This window comes from Miniopterus natalensis, chromosome 2, assembly GCF_054644295.1.
Source record: "Miniopterus natalensis isolate mMinNat1 chromosome 2, mMinNat1.hap1, whole genome shotgun sequence".
Taxonomy (NCBI): domain Eukaryota; kingdom Metazoa; phylum Chordata; class Mammalia; order Chiroptera; family Miniopteridae; genus Miniopterus; species Miniopterus natalensis.
The window spans coordinates 158,300,735-158,322,268 of record NC_142082.1 but is presented as its reverse complement, the minus strand read 5'-3'; the positions used below and the strand labels follow the sequence as shown (position 1 = coordinate 158,322,268).

At 48.3% G+C, this 21,534-nt stretch overlaps 1 protein-coding gene across 1 annotated transcript in view; it reads right to left on the bottom strand.

The window, feature by feature from the left end:
• ST8SIA1 (ST8 alpha-N-acetyl-neuraminide alpha-2,8-sialyltransferase 1) overlaps positions 1-18,032 on the bottom strand; it is a 97,009-nt gene extending 78,977 nt beyond the window's left edge. The window contains exon 1 of the mRNA XM_087814768.1: positions 17,794-18,032. Coding sequence (XP_087670894.1) covers positions 17,794-18,032 — 239 coding nt within the window. The remainder of the gene's footprint in view (positions 1-17,793) is intronic.
• Positions 18,033-21,534: the final 3,502 nt, after the last annotated feature.

The following is a 21,534-nucleotide window of genomic DNA, read 5'->3' as shown; positions in this document are numbered from 1 at the left end:
GTACGTTCCCCTGAGCAAGAATCGAACCTTCCACCTTCAGGGAGTGGGCCAATGCTTTAACCACTGAGCCACACTGACTGGAGCTAAGTACGACTTTTTAGATACAACATCAAAGGCATAATCCATGAAAGAAATAATTGCTCTGCTGGACTCCATTAAAATTAAAAACTCTGCTCTGTGAAAGGCAATGTCAAGAGAATGAGAAGATAAGCCATAGACTACATGAGGTCTGCAGACACAGCTGATAGAGGACTGTTCTCCAAAATGTGTAAGGAACTCTTAAAATTTAATAAGAAAACAACCCCATTTGAACATGGAAAAAAACTGAACTGATAGATACAGAGAACATACTGGTGGTTGTCAGAGGCGGGGGTGGGGGTGATGGGGTGAAGGTGGTAAAAAGATACAAACATCCAGTATTAAAATACATAAGTCCCGGGGACATCATGTATAGCATGATGACTGCAGTTAGAATCACACTGTACTGTATGAGTAACTAAGTTGCTAAGAGAATAGGTCTTAACAGTTCTCATAACAAGAAAGAAAACTTTGTAACAGTGTGGTGATGGAGGTTAACCAGGCTTACTGTAGCGATCATTTCGCAGTGTATACGAATATTGAATTATGGTTTACACCTGAAACTAATATAATGTTATATGTCAAGTATACCTCCATTGTTTAAATGAGCCAAAAACCTTACAGACACCTCATCAGGTGGCAAATAAGCACATGAAAAATATGCTCTGTCAACTGTCATCAGGGAAATGCAAATTAAAACAGCAATAAGATACATTACACATCTATAGAATGGCCAAAATCCAGAACACTGACAACACCACAAGGCGAGGGAGGATGCGGAGCAACAGGGACTCTCCCTCATTGCCGGCGGGAAGGCAGCCTGGTACAGCCACTTTAGAAGACAGTAGGGTGCTTCCTTACTAAACTCAACATACTCTGACCGTACAATCCCACAACCACGCTCACTGGTATTTACCCAAAAAAAGTTGAACACGTGTCCACACAAATGTTTGTACAGATATTTTCATAACTGCCAAAACTTGGAAGCAACCAAGATGTCCTTCGGTAGGTGAACGGATAAAAAAAAAACCTGTGATGCACTCATATGATGGGAAGATTACTCGGTGCTAATAAGAAATGAGTTATCAAGCCATGAAAAGAGATGAAGAAGATTTAAATGCACATTACTAAGTGAAAGAAGCCAATCTGTAAAAGATCAGGGGTTCTCAGGGGTTGAGGGAGAATGGAGAAGTAAACAGGCAGAGCACTTGAGGAATTTTAGGGCAATAAAAATACTCTGTATGATACTATAATGATGGACACATGTCATTATGCATTTGTTCAGACCAATAGGATGTACAACACGAAGAGTGAACCATAATATAAACTGTGGACTCTCGGTGATTATAATATATCAGTGAAGGCTCATCGACTGTAACAAATGTATCACTCTGGTGGGGAAGGTTGACAATGGAGGTAGCAATGCATGTGTCGGGCGGGAGTATATAGGAAATCTTTGTACTTTTCTCTCAATTTTGCTATAAATCCAAAACTGCTCTAAAAATAAAGTCTTTAAAAATAAAGAAAGGCCCGGCCGGGCGTGGCTCAGCCATTGAGCGTCGACCTAGGATCCAGGCGATCAGGGTTCGATTCCCGGTTGGGACACATGCCCGGGTTGCAGGCTGCAGCCGATCAATGACTCTCTCATCATTGATGTTTCCAGCTCTCTCTCTCTCCTTCCCTCTCTCTCTGAAATCAATAAAGATATATTTTTTTAAAAAATAAAAAAATAAAATAAAATAAAATAAATAAATAAATAAATAAAATAAAATAAAATATAAAATAAAATAAAATAAAAAAATTAAAAAAGACCCAACCTGCTTTTGGGAACATTTAAGGAGGAGGAAGGGAAGCACGAGCCAAGAAATGAGGATGTCCTTTAGAAGCCGAGGACATCCAGCAAGGAAGTGACCGCCTCCTTCATACAACCACAAGGAACTCTGCCAGCAGCCTCTGTGAGGAAGAGAAGGGCCCTTTCCTAGAGCCTCCAGAAAGGAACGCAGCCTGTTGACACCGACTCGAACCCACTGGGGCCCATGTCAGACTTCTATCCTACAGGAACTTAAAATAATAAACACGTGTTTTTCGGGGACAGAGAGGAAGACTACCATATAGGGCTGCCATGATGATGTTAACATACATAATAGTTATTATTATTTTTGTTAACCCTCCCCTGAGTATATATTTTTCCATTGATCTTTAGAGAGAGTGGAAGGGAGCGAGGGAGTGGGAGAGAGAAACATGGATGGGAGAGAGAAACATGGATGGGAGAGAGACACATGGATGGGAGAGAGACACATGGATTGGTTGCCTCCGTCACGTGTCCTGACTGGGGCCAGGGATCAAACCTGCAACCCAGATACATGCCTGTGACCAGAAATCAAACCCGTGACCCTTCAGTGTGCGGCCGATGCTCTAACCACTTAGCTATACCAGGGCAACATATATGAATTCTATAGAAGAGGGTCTGACTCATAGTAAGCATTTATTAGATGCTAGGTCTGTCACCTACACTCTAAATAGCCTTAGGCAAATAATTACAGCCTGTTTCTTTATAAAATAAGGGCAATAATATCTCCTTCATTGAGTATCTGTGAATGTTAAATGACAACACTGTGTAAAGTGCTTAAAACAGTGCCTGGCATATGGCAAACACAAAATAAATAATTATGCTACCAGAAATATCATCATTGTTGTCAGAAAAGTGGAGCTGATTTTAAAACCTAGGGTTAGTTTGATATATTAAGCACGAAAGCATCTAGCATAGCGATTATACATAAGTGGTGTCCAATAAATGCTAATTAAATATGAACATTTTTCCATGTGGCATCTCTCAAGTCCAAAGAATGTTTTAGAATGCTCATAAGTTATAAATCCTGAAGCCTGACACACCAGGAGCAATCATCTGGCTTCTTTACAGGGTCTTTCCTTTTGTCACAGGATGTTCAGTGGGATTTGATGGTTTAAGTCTGAAGCTGGACACACAGCTGTAAGGAGCCCACATTCTGAGCTGGGAGAGCCACTGGGTATGTGGCTGGCCCTCCAGCAGGGCTTGGGGGGGGCGGTCTGATTAGCAATCAGTCTCACCACCATGTCCAGCCCCAGCCCTGGTCATCAAAAAGGGAAAATTGGGAGAGAGAGGAGCCTGCTGAGAAGTGGGGATTCTTCCTTTCCCTGAAAAGCGATAACACCCAAAAGAACCAGGAGTGGGGGACCTGTCCAGAGGGGTGTCGACCCCAGCTTGACTCTGCTTAGCCAGCACCTGCTGGTTTCCCCCCAGGCTCCTGAACAGGAAAGAAAGGGAAACAGAAGAGTGACTCTAAGTGGTGAGGCAATAGTCGGAGGCATTTGTGCTAAACCCCAAATAGGGGGCTGGGGGCTTAGATGCCTTTTTGTGATGAGAAGCCTTGATCACCTGCTCAAGATGGAAGTGAACTCACCTGGCTGAGCATTTAGATATTTCTGGGACCTAAAGGGGTCCTTTAGGAAACAGTGTACAATGACTGAGTTTTGTAAGAATCCAAAACTTATCCAGGGGATAAATATTATAAAATGTGAGGGTTTTTCCTTCTATCTTGGAATTACGGTCATGGATAAAACAGAGACCAATGCATACCATGTACCCCATCTTCAGAAAGCTGCCAGAAATCAGAGCCGGCCACCTCTTCACAGATTTTCTAACCAGTAACGGACCAGAAAACCAGCCCTGTCACCAAGCCAGTGATTTATACTGGGAAAGGATGGGAGGGGGAGGGGGAGCATGAATGGCCTTGGGGGTGCCGTGTTTGTGGGTGAGGCGATTGCCTGCTCACCCCACGGAGAATGGAGTGGGGACGAGTGTTTTCCCTTCCTGCCAACGAGAGGGGCAGAGGGGGTGGGGATGTTCCCAAACCGTCACCTGTAAAGGAGGACCTGAGGCTCTGTAATCAAGAGAAGCGGGCATTTCGTTCTTGGCTGCACTGGCCCTGTGCTATTTAGAAAGGAGAACAGAAGTGGACCGAGGTGGTGAGGCAGAGAGGGGAGGGTGGTGGAAATCCCTCTGGCGTGTGGAGGATGGTGTGCTCACGAGTGCTGCACCTTAGAAGGCTGCCCGCCAGGCTGAGGACCAGGGGCAGCTTGCTCTCGCAGCACATGGGCGGCCTGTCACCGGGGCAGCTAGCTCTTACAGCACATGGGCGGCCTGTCACCGGGGCAGCTAGCTCTTATAGCACATGGGCGGCCTGTCACCGGGGCAGCTAGCTCTTACAGCACATGGGTGGCCTGTGACCAGGGCAGCTAGCTCTTATAGCACATGGGCGGCCTGTCACCGGGGCAGCTAGCTCTTATAGCACATGGGCGGCCTGTCACCGGGGCAGCTAGCTCTTATAGCACATGGGCGGCCTGTCACCGGGGCAGCTAGCTCTTATAGCACATGGGCGGCCTGTCACCGGGGCAGCTAGCTCTTATAGCACATGGGCGGCCTGTCACCGGGGCAGCTAGCTCTTATAGCACATGGGCGGCCTGTCACCGGGGCAGCTAGCTCTTATAGCACATGGGCGGCCTGTCACCGGGGCAGCTAGCTCTTATAGCACATGGGCGGCCTGTCACCGGGGCAGCTAGCTCTTATAGCACATGGGCCGCCTGTCACCGGGGCAGCTAGCTCTTACAGCACATGGTTGGCCTGTCACCGGGGCAGCTAGCTCTTATAGCACATGGGCGGCCTGTCACCGGGGCAGCTTGCTCTTACAGCACATGGGCGGCCTGTCACCGGGGCAGCTAGCTCTTACAGCACATGGGCGGCCTGTCACCGGGGCAGCTAGCTCTTACAGCACATGGGCGGCCTGTCACCGGGGCAGCTAGCTCTTACAGCACATGGGCGGCCTGTCACCGGGGCAGCTAGCTCTTATAGCACATGGTTGGCCTGTCACCGGGGCAGCTAGCTCTTACAGCACATGGTTGGCCTGTCACCGGGGCAGCTAGCTCTTATAGCACATGGGCGGCCTGTCACCGGGGCAGCTAGCTCTTATAGCACATGGGCGGCCTGTCACCGGGGCAGCTAGCTCTTACAGCACATGGGCGGCCTGTCACCGGGGCAGCTAGCTCTTACAGCACATGGGCGGCCTGTCACCGGGGCAGCTAGCTCTTACAGCACATGGGCGGCCTGTCACCGGGGCAGCTAGCTCTTATAGCACATGGGCGGCCTGTCACCGGGGCAGCTAGCTCTTATAGCACATGGGCGGCCTGTCACCGGGGCAGCTTGCTCTCGCAGCACATGGGCAGCCTGTCACCGGGGCAGCTAGCTCTTACAGCACATGGGCGGCCTGTCACCGGGGCAGCTAGCTCTTACAGCACATGGGCGGCCTGTCACCGGGGCAGCTAGCTCTTACAGCACATGGGCGGCCTGTCACCGGGGCAGCTAGCTCTTATAGCACATGGGCGGCCTGTCACCGGGGCAGCTAGCTCTTACAGCACATGGGCGGCCTGTCACCGGGGCAGCTAGCTCTTATAGCACATGGGTGGCCTGTCACCGGGGCAGCTAGCTCTTATAGCACATGGGCGGCCTGTCACCCGGGCAGCTAGCTCTTACAGCACATGGGCGGCCTGTCACCAGGGCAGCTAGCTCTTATAGCACATGGGCGGCCTGTCACCGGGGTAGCTTGCTCTTACAGCACATGGGCAGCCTGTCACCGGTCGCCCGAGAAGCAGCTCCTAGAAGGGAGGAACGGGCCCTGCCGCCCAGAGCACCCTGCTCGCTCCCACTCAGAGCCCGCGGCTCAGGCGCGTGGGAGGCAAGCAGGCCCACGAGTTTCACTGTGCTCTAAAATCCAGAATAAGACTGTCCCAGGAGCAAAGGTGGATGCAAATGAACAGTATCTGCCGAGCGGATGAGAAACCCATTAGAGTCAGCACGCTGGAGCAGGGGTGGGGGTGGGAGGTAGACTGACAAGGCGTAGTTGGAGCAGGCACTTGGAAAAAGAAAATGACTTGGTGTGTTTACCCCAGTCCACGGCCCGTGTCCTCCCTCCGGCCCTCTCCTGCCTGCTGAGCTCCACTCCCTCCTCGCTGCAGGACCGCAGGCCGGCTGCCGGAGCGGAGGCTGCTGCTCACAAAGTCCGCGATCCCCATCCGAGCCCGCCTGCCTTTGGTCGCTCTTATTCTACCGGTAACTGAGCTTTGCTTTCCCCGTGGACTCATGTAACTCGTAGCAGTGTTTTAAAGGGCTTTTCCTCGCCAGCATTTCGCATGTTGCACAGGTTAACCGGAGTCAAAAGATATTACACCGCTGAACTGCGCAAAGCTCCTCCTCGCGGCCGCGATGCAGGCCAAACACCGAAAGGATCAGAGGCACTTGGGGACTCTCAGGACTGTGCCAAATGCACACACACAGCTAAATCCTGAACCTGAAGTGAAACTCTGGCCTGTTTTTCCTCCATAATGAGGAGTTGAGAGACTTTCTGGAGACCATAGCTGCTTGTATAAATAATGTGTTCTGTTGCTTGTATTTCCTATGGGCAAGGACATGTGCTCCTGGCTAACCGCACCTAGCGACAGTGCCTGGCACACAGAAGGCACTGAACAGATACTTGGTAAACAAACGAACAGAGGAGTAAATAAATGACTTTGTCCTGGATATGTATAGCAGGGAGTCTTAATATTAGGCAGCAAATGAAACTACCCCTGCAAGATGTTCAGACAGCTGTCTTTAGGCCTTTCAGGTAATCTCATGTTTTTATTCATATAATGAATACCTACTGTGATGGGGGATCTAAACCAGATGTAAGGGAGGAGAGGAGTACAGGGTAGAGATGACACAGGCCAATGTCAGCACAACCACCAACACTCTACCTCCCAAAACCAACCCAACGAAACACCATCATGGGATTTTTATGGCTTTTTACCGCACCCTCACCCTCCACCCATGTGGGCAATGATCTGCTCCAGACTCAAGCCCAGGACTTTTAATTACAGTAAATAGGAAAATAACTCTTAAAATAGCAGAGTCAGAAAAGGTAATTGCTTTATTTAAGACAGTTTTCTTTTTCCTTGAAATTTCTACCTGATAGTGAAGCAAAAGCTCATTTTTCTTTTTAAATTGCAGTTTTATTTAATTACTGAAGTCCTAGAAAGTTGATGCAAATGGTCCCATAAAGGCATCGCCTTTCAAATGTAGACTGAACACCAGGCTAATGGAGAAGATAACCATGACAGATGAGGGCATATGTCCCAGGTTACTAAGTAAATTCCTCATACCTAGGTCTCCACAGTGCTCAAGGAAGGGAAACTACCGCAGTACATGTCCACTTCTATGGGAATCTTTCTCAGTTGCTTTGGACTCTTGAAAATTCCCTAAGGGGAATTCCATCACTTAACGTTAACAATCACTGTATTCTGCTTTGTATGCAATAGTCACTATTCACACTGAAATGCAGGAAACCTCAAATCTGCCCTTCGCCAAAGTCAAAGATTTTTCTATAACAACCAAAGAAACCAGATTTAATAATTGATGGTAGGAGGAAAAAAAAATGGTCAAGAAACTACTTTTAGAAATTTATACTAAGAAAATAAACAGATAAACATTTAAGATGTATACACAAAGATATTCATCTCACCATTATTTATAAAGGCAAGAAATTGCAACAACATGACTATCACGTAATAGTGGATTAGTTAAATAAATTATTAACTACTCCACCAACAAAGGAAAATCTTGCAGCCATTAAAAAGGATGACATAAGTCTACATATGTTGTTACCAGAAAATATTCCCAATGTTGTTATAGAAATAGATTTGTGTGAGTATTAGAGTCAGGAAGATAAGTTTGATGTATGTATTAGACTTGAAATAAGTAACTCCATGTTGTGTGACTGAGTGTAACTGTGATGCCTGCGTGCCATGATAAGATTAACACTTTGTAGCCCTGGCTTCCAAGCAGGCCCGTGCTCTGTAGGACCCTGATAAGACACACTGAAGACGCACCATACCTTCAACTGAACTATTAAAAGCAGGAGCTTTTCAGCCACATCCTTGGACGCTTGTCTGCCCTCCACAGACTTCGTCCCCAGCTCCGGGAAAGCTGACCCTTGCCTTGCTCTGCCCCCCTCTCTGGAAGAGCTTCCAGAGGGCTGCAGTGACCGACGCAGTCGTGGCCGCACCCCCAGACCTCGTGTGTGTCTTTCAGCGGATCCTCCGGGTGGCCTGCTGGGCCGAGAACCATCGGGATCTCGTAAATAAACCCCTGTGATTTGCTTTATATTTGTCTCTGTCTCCCTTCTTGAAACTTGAATTATTGGCTCGGTCTCATTGAACCAAAGTGTCTCTTGACCTTCACAGTGGTATAGCCACATACTGGGAGTTAGACCACCTGCGTTTACGTCTCCAGAGAAACTGGGGCAGAGGGAGAGGGAGAGAGAGACAGAGAGAGAGAGAAACATCGATGTGAGAGAGACACATCGATTGGTTGCCTCCCCTGTATGGCCCATTGGAAAGGAACCAGCAACCCAGGTATGTGCCCTTGATTGGAATCGAACCCACTACCCTTCAGTCCAAAGGCCGGCACTCTAACCACTGAGCCATGCCGGCCAGGGACAATACAGTAACATTTTTTTTTAAGACACTGTAAATATTTTTTTTTCCCCAAATAAAAACAATGAAGCTATTTTATCACAAACTTGAAAGTTAAAAATTATTTAACTGTATGAGAAAACATTAAAGATGTAACACTGAGTAAATAAAAGGATATAAAACTAAATACGCAAAATACACACAACTTAGTAATACACACATATGCAAGCAAATCTGCACAAAAGAAAGTGTTCACGGTGAACACCTCTGAGGGCTGAAACTATGAGTGTGTTTTTTCTCCTTTTTACTACATTCTAAATTTTTTCTACAGTAAGTATCTATTACCTCCAAAATCAGACAAATAATAAACACTATAAAATGTTTAAATAGGCATAGATAACATAAAATCATGTATGTATTTGTTGTATCAATAAATGAAACAGGCACTTTAAAAACACAGCACTTTCTCATCACACACTTGGAAATCTCCGGTAGTGTGCTGTGCTACTTAAGCCCTGAATAATGGAGGACGCGTAGCTCTGAATTCATTTCAGCTTCTCCCTGGCACCTAATTAAAGGAGTGACACAGCTCTTACGGCCTTGGCTGCTCCCCTCTCACACAGCGCTATAGCTGCAACAGTCCAACCGAAAGGGGAAAAATCAATAGCTTTGAAACTCACCATAATTATCCAAAACAAACTATAAACCTTAGAACACTACATTACTCAGTTTCTTACCGACTTAATTAATGACACTAGACTAGACTGTCAATTTTATAAAATCAGGAACCGTGTCCTGCTTCCATTCCTGTATCCCAGCACCTAACTGGCACATACTAGGCAGAGTAAACGGGGACGAACGAACGAATGAAGAGGTGGTTTATGGCTGGGCTCTGCTATCTTCCTTAATATTCTACTGGCCATTTTACAGCATCCTTAGCGCTGACACTATTGGAAGAAGACGGTGTATCACAAGGTGACATTTCATTGTAATCTATTCCTTTACCAAAGGTACAAGTAATAGGCACAGGACCTGTCCCAGGAAGCAGCTTTGCTCATTATGGCCTCATAATTGGCAATTATTCAGCACCTAATCTTCTCAAGGCAGCTCATGCCACCCACAGCTAAGGCTCAGAAAGGCTAAGGAAATTTTTCAAGGTCACAAAGTTAACAAATGACAGAATCAGGATCAAAACCTGATTCTCTGAGGCCCGAAAGACTCTTTTTAGGTGAAAACAAGCGTTCTGTCATCTCACCCAATCAGTGCAGATGGCGCGGATGCTACACACTTATCTCACCTCATTCTCATCCCAACCCTGTGAAGTGGGCTAGCATATTATACCATTTCCCAGGTGACAAAACAAGAGAGGTGAAGCAGCGTGCCCAAGGCTGCACAACTCCCCACAAGCCAGAATGGCATGAACCAAAAAGTACTGTGACTCGGTATCTATCGACTCCAGCATAAGGGACTGCACTAGTGACGGATACGCGGCCAGCACCATCCCAAGATGATTCACAGCTTTGTCAAAAGACAGACTGGCCATACCCTACACTAACATATATAATTATTCAACTGATTCAACCAGCTTCCTGAACCCTCCTCTCCAAAATGCAGAGCAACAGGCTCCCCAGTTGCAAAAGTCCACTCCCAATTGCAAGGCAAAGAACAAAAGAACAAATGTATCTAAATATTTTAAAGTTACAATCAAATCAACAAACACAGAATGTGTCCCATCCTCTTGTCCTTTCTCTGGCCAAGTGCACCTGCGTAACAGCCTGGAACGCCAAATTCGTAGTCAGGCTTCTCAGATGTCAGGTACTTTGGTGCTAGACACAGCAACACAAGGAGAGACACCTTCCCGAGTATACATGTGACCCCCCCCCCAATCCCACATCCAAGTTCCTTCTACGGCCTTCCTTTTCCACAAAGAGTTGTTCCTTGGCCATCCCTTGAGCCTAGGAGTGCACACAGCAGTGGGGCAAGCCACCCTCAAGAGTGAGGGAGGGGAAAACACCCCATGCGGGCTGGTAGGCTGTGAAAGTGGGCTCTGGTCATTTGGGCAGGGAATTCTAGGGTCTACAAAGACCCCACCGATGCCCTGGCATCTTAAGAATGGATGAGACCACAAGAGGAGGGGAGTGAGCCCCCCAAAACTAGAGCACAGAGCATGGGCTCCTCTTGCCAGGGTCTGAGGACTGCACTGATGAGAGCCCTCCTCAGCTCCCACCCAAGCTTTCAATAGAGTCAGCTGCCTATTGTAAATTTCTCAAAATGCATCCTGTCTCCCTACCTTTCCCTAACCAAGACTTGGCTACCTATCAAAGTACAATTCATTCACTCCTCTTCCAGCAGTCAAAGCACTTACAGTTTGTAGTTTCCAATTTTGTCTTTGAATTGCATGATGTTTTCTGAGGGTCTGTTGTTGTTTTTTTATAACTTAATTTTTTTTTAATATTTCTTTATTGATTTCAGAGAGAAGAAAGGAGAGGGAGAGAGAGAGAAACATCGATGAGTCATTGACCGGCTGTCCCCTGCACGCCCCCGACCGGGGATCGAGCCCGCAACCCGGGCATGTGCCCTGACCGGGAATTGAACCCCCGATCGCCTAGATCCCAGGTCGACATTCAACCACTGAGCCACGCCCGGCCGGGCTGTTTTCTGAGTTTTTAAAATCCTCTCAACTGGGTTGGTTTTGTTTCTCTAAAGCAGTGGTTCTTAGCCAGGGGCAATTCTGCCCCCTAGGAGACATGTTGCTAAGTCTGGAGACACACGTGGTTGTTTCATTTAGTGGACAGAGGTCTTGGATGTTGCCAAACATTCTACAACGTACAGAACAGCCCTTCACAATGAAAAGTTATCCAGCCCAAAACGTTAGTAGTGCTGAGACTAGGAAATGCTACTCTAAAGTAAGAACTCTTAGAACAGAGAGGATGCCTTTTACTCCTTTGATGACCATATATATGGCCAAGCAGAGTGCTGGGCCTCACTAATTACTTGTTGACTGACTGACAGGCTATCTGGTCCCATACCTTCTTAAAATGTTCATTCATGCAGTAATTCAATAAAAGTTAGTGTGCCAGGGACTGTGCTCAGCTCTGGACTGCAAATATGAATCAGCAGAAAAGACAGACAAACTGGACTTTTAATACAGCATGAAAAAGGCACCTGTCACTAGCAGTATTCAATATCTGTATATTTTTCTGTTCATTATGTTCCCTTCATTAGCCAATGAATTTCAGGAAAGTAAGAATTCTGTTAAGTTCACTATTATAGCTCCAGTGTCTTCTATGGTAATAGTGGTAGACACATAGTAGATATTTTGGATAAGTGAAAGAAATCTGTAGAAAAGAAGGGAGAGGCTTCTAACACAGCCTGAGGAGGAAGGAGGGAGGAAGGGATGCTGCCTTGAGGAGAGAGAACATGGAATAAGCTCTAATTATGTGCCAGGAACAGTTCTAAGCATTTTCAACACATCGACCATTCTAATGTGCACAACAATCCTACCAGAAGCCACATTTTACAGATGAGAAAATGGACAATGAAGGCTGAGTTGCTGAAGAAAACAGCACGTGGTGGAATCAGGATCTGAACACAGCTAACTTGGGAACCTTTACTCTTAACCTTTATATTGCATGGTCAAAAAGTGACTCCAAATTGGCTTGGCAAAGGGGGAGATGCGGCCCTGAAGGAAAACATTCCAGGCAGAAGGAATGACACAAGAAAAACCAACACAGCCTGGCTTATTTCAGGAGCTACAACCCTTACCAATACTACTAGAGCATAAAGAGGAAAACTGCTGAAAGATAATACTGGAGAAGTAATCACGGCCAGATCTCTCTCACTCTCTCTCACACACACACACACACACACACACACACACACACACACACACACGGGGTGGGCAAAAGTAGGTTTTCAGTTGTGAGTAGGCAGTTTCACTGATGATCCTGACAAATTTATAAATGAATGGAGAAAGGTTACAATAGCTTTTGACTTAACTTGAAGGGATCTAAGCCTTCTTCTACAGGAAGCTATGTCCTCAACTGAAAAGGAATTTACATGTCGAGTGGCACAGGAATATGCTGAACTAAATGTCCAAAATCCTCAATATCCCCCGGGGACCTAGGGCCGTTCCATAGACAAGAATCCAAACCGGGGCGACCATTCTCAATCAGGCAGATGGGACCAGGATCACATGATTCATTGCTTACATCTGGGACTCACAAGGGCCCAAAAGAAACCTGTCAACTACAACAAATTAGCCACCACTGACCCGGGAGCACGGGAAAACCCTACCACCTCCCTAGAAAGGCTGAGGGAGGCAATCATTACACTTACTGATTTAGATCCCACTGAGCCTGCAGAAACCACTGTCCTCAAGGATAAATGTATGTCCCAATTGGCTCCTGATACACAGAGGAAATTACAAAAATTGGGCATGGGTCCTTCCACTCCACTTGCCTATATTGTAACTACAGTCAACACGGTCTTTTATTATCGAGAACAAGAGGGAGAGAGAGTAGGGACAAAGGAACAAGGCAAGGAGAAGAGGCAGGCGCAGTTGTAGCTGCATTACAGGGATACCAGCCACAGCAGGGAAAGCCCCATCAAGGCTGGGGTGAAGGGCAACCTCAAACTGGCTCTCCTGGCAATTGCCACAAATGTGGGCAGCCTGGGCACTGGAAGTGAGAATGCCCTAAGAAGGGCCCTAACAAGCCCTGCCCCATATGTCACAAATTTGGCCACTGGAAACAGGACTGGCCTGAGGATCTGAAAACCTCCGAGTCGAAGTCCCCCTCCTTAATAGGTCTAAACTGACGGGGCCCTCAATCTGCCTTGGCTCCCAAGACCAACAACGTCACCAGGATGGATCCAAGGGTAACCATAGGTGTGGCAGGTAGGCCCATTAATTTTCTTCTTGATACAGACGCCGCCTACTCAATGCTAACTTCCTATTCTGGGAAACCTAATATAACACCTTGGTGTTTTCAGCCCTTAAACATCATATTATGTACAAACCTTAAGAAGAATTTCTCCCATCAGACAGATAGGAATGTATTTAATTGTTACCAGGACGGCTTCACTTTCAAATTCTCAGAGAACAAAACCTCCTGTAATTGTAACACAACCCAAAAATGCTACCGCTACTATAAAAATGGCACACAATCAGCAGATATTTGCAATGGATCCCTTGCTAATGCAGGACCAGATGCTTCTAACTGTACCCTCCAATCCCTAAATAGCTCCATTACCTGCAATACAACTTTGCAGGCACAGACTATACAAAACTGGAAGAGAACCATAATTTCCCCATCTACGGGAAAAACAAGAAGCCACTACCCTGGCTGCAACACATCAGCATTACTGTTGATCACTAATCGGTTAAGTCATTCCTCCCTAGACCCCCCTAAACCTAATGATATCTATGCTTACCCAAAGGACTTATGTTCCTAAGACAAACACTCCAAGGTGGAAGAGCTCAACAGTACATTAACCCATCTACAACCACAAGAACATGGACAATAGGCTACCCCACTCCCCTGGAGCAAACTGTTCCGGTTTATAGTCCTCACAAAAGGCACAAAAGGGCCATAGTTTTACTCTTTCTAGGCCTAACAGCCTTAATTGGAAGCCTAATTGGGCTAGCAGGGGGCATTACCTATAATGCTATTACAGCCAAAAAATAACTGCTTCAATGGCAACTATTGCTACCACTACTGGCAGAGACTTAAAATTATTATCTCAATCTCTAAATTTGCTAGCCAAGATGGTCACTGATAACTGCATAGCATTAGATGATTTACTGGTTTCCCATGCTGTTTCTACATCAATACAACTGGCCAAATAGAAACAGATGTTCCAGCAATTTTAGAACATGCTACTTAGTTACAGGATTTGAGTCAAGAAGGCATGGCAGATGCTATTTGGAATACAATTAAGCAGGCACCCTCCACTCTAACTTGGTTCTTACCCTTGTTAGGCCCACTAGTAACTCATACTTATCTGCACCTTCGGAACGTACATAATAGACAAACTAACGGCTTTTATTTCCTTCTGGATACAGGCAATACATCTACAAAGGATGATTCAACAAGGCTATCAGTCTCTACATCAAAACCCGTTGGGCCAGGCTACAGGGCACTTCCACTCCGCCCCACTCTAACTGCCCCGGACAGTGAGCAAGGGATATCGAGCCAACACAGCTCTGTGCAAATTCAGCAGGAAGATTCAGAAGCCAGAAGTGTCCCTCAACTTCCCAAACAAATTTAGCCTATATCACTTGAGGCGGGGAATGTTAGAGAAGGTAAATAGACATGAGCTGGGATAAATGGCTAAGATCAAGGGGATGGCATGGAAGAAATGACAAACAAGAATTAACCAAGAGTTAGCAGACCCATGAGTGAGAAAGGGGAGACTTGAAACCTCCCCCGGGATGTAGTCTAACAGATGGCTTAACATCCGGGCGGGGCAGCCTTGGAACCTAAGGAGGCTTTGTTGGGGTGTTTTGCACAACCCATCTCTGGGGTACCAAACTTCAAATGCCCAAACAAGCGGAGCACTTGGTTCAGCTTCGGCCAGCTAAGCTGCCCCCCTTGGACTATGTCTGAGTGTATTTCCTTTTCTTGCAAATAAACTCTTGCATGCTTTGCTGCTATTTGGTACTGTCTCCTGTTTGAATGCCTTCCTACAAGCAAGACAAGAACGGAGGGTGTGGAGACCACCTCTAACATTCTGTCTGAACTGTCTAATATTTAACCAACATACACTACTACTTGCATACGAAAAATCCAGATGGTAAGAAAAAAGAATTTTAATAAACATGACAGTAAAAAAATTTTGACTTAACAAACCATGATACTTTTATTATCATTTTAAACCCCTTGTCCCTGTTTATTAGCTTAAGCGTAAAGGCATAAGGAAGGGTGGACAGAATATGAACCAATAAAGTTGCTCTACAAATCTGGCAGGCAAAACATTCCAAATTCATATGGGCTGGCAAGCTGCCCTTATTTAAGTTGTAAGATATACAGAAAATTAAGACTTATAACAATTATAATAACACCATTGATTGGGTTATGCCAGATACTGAGTATCGTTTTGTTTTGTTTTTTAAATTTAAGCCTTAAACCAACCCTGCAAGGTAGATGTTATTATTTCACTTATAAGTAAGGAAACTGAGACTCAAAGAGATAGAGTAACTTGCCAAAGACCCTCTGCCGTTTCTCTAGTCATGGCACAGTCTAAAAATTCAGTTTCTACTCTGAAGCCTAAACTCTTTTCAATAAGCAGTGGCGCCTCTTACACCGTTTTACAGCACTAACTCTGAGGGATAGGTGTTTAGGTAATTTGCAGAGTGCATGCATTTCAATAAGTAATTCTCTGCACAAAGAGACTAGACCAAATGACAGCCAAACACACTGAAGATCATTCCAGGCTATAGACATCAAGGGACAAATGTGTCTCAGAAACTATCGGCCTGTAGGTCTCAGAATAGGAAGCATTTTCCACTTGATTATGCCCGCCAAAAGGAATCTATTCTCTAACAGAGTTTCATTATTCCTCCCCCTATAACAAAAAAAAAAAAAAGGGGGACTCTTTCATTGCAAACCAATGGGACGCTCTTAACTCATTTCCTTATATTACTTGAAATGAAAGTGCTTTCTGTCTTTAGAGAAAAGAATTGCTGGATGCCATGCCTTTTGGGTGCTTTTGAGCCCAACAATCGATACTGTGGAGGTGAGAGAAGATTAGCCCTTATATCCTTTTAAGGAGACTGGGGTGATTTTAAACTTAATGAGAGCCGAATTCTAAAAAGAGAGAAAAGGAAAGGCTTCCCTCCCAGTTTAAAGGAGAATTCAGCAACCTTCCCTGAAAGGATTGGCTATTATCTCCTTGACCAGGAGCAGCCCTGAGATGAGGAGGGAAATCACATGTTTTTAAAGATTTTTTTTAAATTTACAGATGCTTCTGAACATTTGGAACAGTAATGAAAAATGTTTAAGTTGGCTCTCACCTGCCCATATACTGCTTGAAGGGTCCTGTGCAGAGCAAAGAAAAGCACGTCCCATCCAGACCACGACAATCACAGGAAGAGCCACTGCAGCACTGCCAGCCCCGGGGGGCTGAAGGTGAAAGGGGCACCTGGCAGTGGTGGAAGCACCGGGTGTCCCCCAACATGTCCAGGGAAGTGGAAAGGAAGGGGAAGCAGCTCTGCCTTCCCTCCAGTCCACATCCAACCCCCTGCTGCCAAGAACTTATTTTTAGACGCTTAAATTCCCAGAAAGGAAGGGAAACGACCACCTCTGAGTGGTCCTTGGAGTTCCAATATCCAACCTGGTTGTAGTTTTTTGTTTGTTTTCTGATTTCAAGTCCCTTCCTAAAGCCATCTCCCATCCTCTGCAAGAAGGCTCCCCCTGTCTAAGCCAAGAGAAAGATCTGGGAGCCAGCTTTAGAGCTTTTGTGATGAAAATCCCAGCAGCAACCCTTCAAAGGTACATGACTTTGGGGAAGTAGCTCATCCTTCTGAAGACTCAGTTTGTGGTTGGTAAGATGGGGTTAGGCGCTGTTCCTAGAAAGTTGTTGAGCCTTCAACATAAAAATCACACAGTCCCTGGCTCTTAGTAGGGCATCAGTAAGCGCCCTGTGTTTGTCCTGGGCACGCTGCACAAAGCCACTGGATCCTGGCCGAGTGTGCCCGTCTTCACTGCCCAAGACTTGGCCACTGCTCCCTCCTTAGTGATTCACGTCGCCAACCATTCGCCTACCCTCGTTCAGGCTTCGCCTACCTGCCTCCAGTCCTCTACGGTTTCCAACGTCTGCAGAGCCCAGGAGAGCGATTCTCATCAAGTGCACAGCACAAAGTTCGCCTGGGTTTCCCTCCCCCACCAGTTATCGCCGAATCCAAGTCAGGCTTGAGCGGAAATGCGTGCAGGCTTTGCACAGGCATAAAGCAGGTGTCTGCCCGTTTCTCGGGGTACGGGGTGGGAAGGGCTCCTGACTAGTGACTCCTGGTTGGGGACGGGGAGGAAAGGAAGCAGGACCGGGGAGGCTGGTGGAGGGGATGCCCGCGCGCGAGGCGGTCCTCGCCGGCGGCCCCGCGCCCCGCGCCCCGCGCCCCGCGCCCCGCGCCCCGCGCCCCGCGCCGGGGGGACAGGGCCCCGGGAGGCGGAGTACCTGAAGAGTCGGGCGGCCGTGCGGTTCCTCCTCCACGCCGTGCCCTGCTGCAGCACCCCCTGCACGATCTCCTTCTCGTCGGGCAGCCGGTAGACCGGGAAGATGTAGAGCCAGCAGAGGACCACGACGCAGAGGGCACTGGCTCCCACCGGCAGCCGGGTCCGCGGGAACTTCCAGGCCAGGACGGCCATGGCCCCTCGGGACGTGCTGTGTCGCCGGGCCCGCCCGCAGGGGCTCATCGCGGCCCCGGGGTCCCGGGGGGCGAAGGCCAGCGCCTCAGCACCAGGCGGGGCGCAGTGGCGGGGGAAGGCGCCCCCACCGCCGGCCCCCCATGCACACGCACCTCTCGCTTTCTCGATCTGCACGCGCACAGACGCTTCTTCGGCTCCCCCACGGCTCCAAAGGTCAGAGCAAGGATTTTTTTGATTTTTTTTTTAAATGCAACTTTTTCAAGATTTCTTCCTAGGGGAAGTGGCCGGGGGGCAGGTCACCAGCTACGGCCATGGCTGCTTCCCCTGGAGAAGGCGGGCGCTGGGGCGGCCGCCCGCGGGGGGAGCGGCGGCGGGTCTCTCCGCCGGTCCTGCAGCATCACCGGCGCCCGCGGCGCGGGTCGGGCCGCGGCTCGCTCCCTCCCGGACCCGGGGCCCGCGGCGTCCCCTTCGGAGAGATGCTCCTGCGCCCTTCGCCGCGTCTCCCCGCCTCCCGCGCGGCGGCGGCGCCAGGCGCCCCCCTGGACGCGCTCTCCGCGCCGCGCCAAGTCCTTGGAAATTTCCACGGCGACCCGGGACCGCTATCCCGCGCCGGGCTCCTCCGCCGCGTCCTTCAGGACCCCCGCTCCCCGCCCCGCCCGGGCAAGAAAACAACTCGCTCTCATCAGTCAATTCAGCGGCGCGCCGCAGCCTTCCGCGGCGCCCCGGGCTCCGCAGGCAAGCGCCCGGGGATTGGTGGAAACCGAAGGTCCCCCTCCCTCCCCCACGCGCAAAATTGCCGTCTCGGAGCGGTTCAGATCCGCGACGCTCGGCTGCAGCGCGCCCCTCTCCCCCGCCCTTGCTCTCCGGAGACAGAGGCAAACAAAAATAACACCCCTCCCCCACCTCGCCCTCAAAATATATATATATGTATGTATATATGTGTGCCTCGGAGTGGCAGAGACTGGCTGAAAAGCGGACCGCTGGCACGCAGCGGGCGGGCAGGCGTGTCACCCTGCCGCGTCACCCCGGTCTCTCGCCACCCGCAGTGAGAGGCGCGAGCAGGCCTCCCGGACTCCAGCCCCCGTGCCCGGTCCCGGAGCCGCAGCCCCGGCCGCCCCCCGCGCGCGCGCGCGCACCCAGACACGCGCCGCCGCCCCCGGGCCCGCGCGGGGAGACGCGCGCACCACGCGGCCCTGCGCCCCGCCCCGCCCCGCCCCACCCCGCAGGGAAGGCGCTGCTCCCCCAGATGTGGAGGCGGCGGGCGCCCCAGCGCCGGACCTCCAGACGTGCAACGCGCCGGAAGCGCGTGCGCCGGCTCCAAGGCTGGAGCGCGGCGGTCTGCGGCCGCCCCGGCCGCTTCACCGACCGGTCCCTCGCCTCCGCGACCTTGGGAAAGCGCCCCCCGCCCGGGCCCGCGAGCGCGGGGACGCGGCGTTGGCCGTTCGCGCCCGCCTCGGCGGCGACGCCGGGCTCGGGGACCTCCTAGCGGTTGCTATGCCATTTGCTCAAGCATCTCGTCGAGTGGAAAGTGAGCCAGGACAAAGAAGAAAGGCGGCTGCCTGCTGGCTAGGTTGGCTTAGTCTTCGCGGAAACAAAATCTAAGGCCTTAGGTCCCTTTGCCCAGCCGACCAGTTTGCAGCGCCCAGTGCAACCAACACTGACTGCTCAGCGACCTGCTGCCTTTCTGCGCATCTTTCACCACAGAGGAGTGATGCGTGAGAAGTTGATAGTTATTTCCTGCGCCCCCCTAAAAAAAAACACAAAAAAACACAGTAGTCTCCTTCTTCCAACACTACCATGCTGAACCGGAGCACGAAACCCCAAAAGCAGAAGTTTGCAACCACAAAATATGCACCTTTGTGGTATTGATTAAACTGGTTATTTTTAAGGTCCAGAAAGCTCTGGAAGAGCTTTTGACCTTCTAACTGCTAAAAGAATTTAAGATGGAAGGCCTATATCGGGCTTGAGGGAGGAACTATCACCACGGAACAGTAGTTTAACCTGAACTAGGTGTGGCAGCCAGGGAGGAACCTTGTGTCCCCTGGTCTCTACACGTCCCAGAAAATACTTATTTACTAAACACTAACATTTTTCATCTCCCTGTGACTCCTACCTTCAGCTCCTCAGTGCAGAATGACATATATACCTCATTTTGTCTTACTGTCTTTGGAAATCTCATGCTTATGTGAATTCTTGTGTGTAATAAATTTTACTTTTCTCCTATTAATCTGCCTTATGTCATTTTCATTGTTGGACCAGTCTTAAGAACCAGGAGAGGAAAGGGGGAATTTCCCCCTCCAACACAACCCACTGCCCTCCACCCTGAAGCATGACCCAGGTAAATCAGGAGAGAGAGGAAATCCTGAGGTCCCAAAATTACGTTTTACCACAGAGGAGCCTAATAAAGATTATTTGAAATGAAGATCACCTGAAGTCCTGCAAAGTAACCAACCCAGCCTCTTCTGTTCTGGAAATGGAAGGGAGACACAGATATGGGGAACCCTTCCCATAGTTACCAGGGCTGTGGATAAATCATCTGCCTCCTTTGTTCTTATAATTTAAATAAAAAACAAGCTGCCCCAGTTTTTCTTTTCTTCCCCAAGTCCAAGTAGAGTAAATAACAAGACATATTGCACTTATGAAGAGGCTATGTAAATGTTTCTCCATTTAAGCTTATAAAAATACATCAAAGTCCTGCCTTAAATTGAGAGACTTCTCTGATGGAATGTGCTATTTACCTTCTTCTGAAAACTAAAATTCCCTTACCCTTGTTGACTCTTACCCAGCCTACAAATCAAACTTCATTCCCTGCTTTTCCTTAGCCTGAACATCAAATCTAGTCAAGCCATTGCCTTCCCCTTTTAAACTCACACAGGCATCACTTTTGTCACTGCTCTGTGGTACACCTTCTTTCTTCCATGGGATGTTTTTTCCTCCCTCCACCCAAATCCAATGCATCATTCAAGGCCAGACCAACTAACTAGGCACTTCTTCATGTGTTCACAGACCAACTAAAACACAGATTTCATGGGGTAGGAACTCAGTAAATGTTTGTGGTTTCTGCTCCTATCCCCTATGACCTTCGGTTCTGAGTGTCTATAGAACTTGCTGGCTCCGACAGATGATAAAACATTCAGGTGTGTTGTGTTACTAGCATTTTTCATATGTAACTTTGTCTCATCAACTGGGCAGTAAGAGTATTTGGTCTCTTGTATCAAAGGACAAGCCCATGCTTTTGATCCACATGAGGACTCCACATGACGTGCCTACATGTCTGAGGGAAGAGCAGGGACAGTATTTTACATTTTATTAATGTTCCTCCAGGTGTACCGACTGGGGCTTGGCACATACGTGCTCAACAAATCATCATCACCTGATTGTTTGCTTGGTAAAGTTGAGGGCCTCAAATTTATTCAGGCTGTTGATAAGGCAGCACTGTTTAAGAAAAAATATAAACTCCCATGGTTTAATGTTTTAAGTAAAATATTTTACCTGTTACTTAGCTGTCTGGTTTATGGCTTTTAATAGATAGTTTAGGCACTGTTTTATA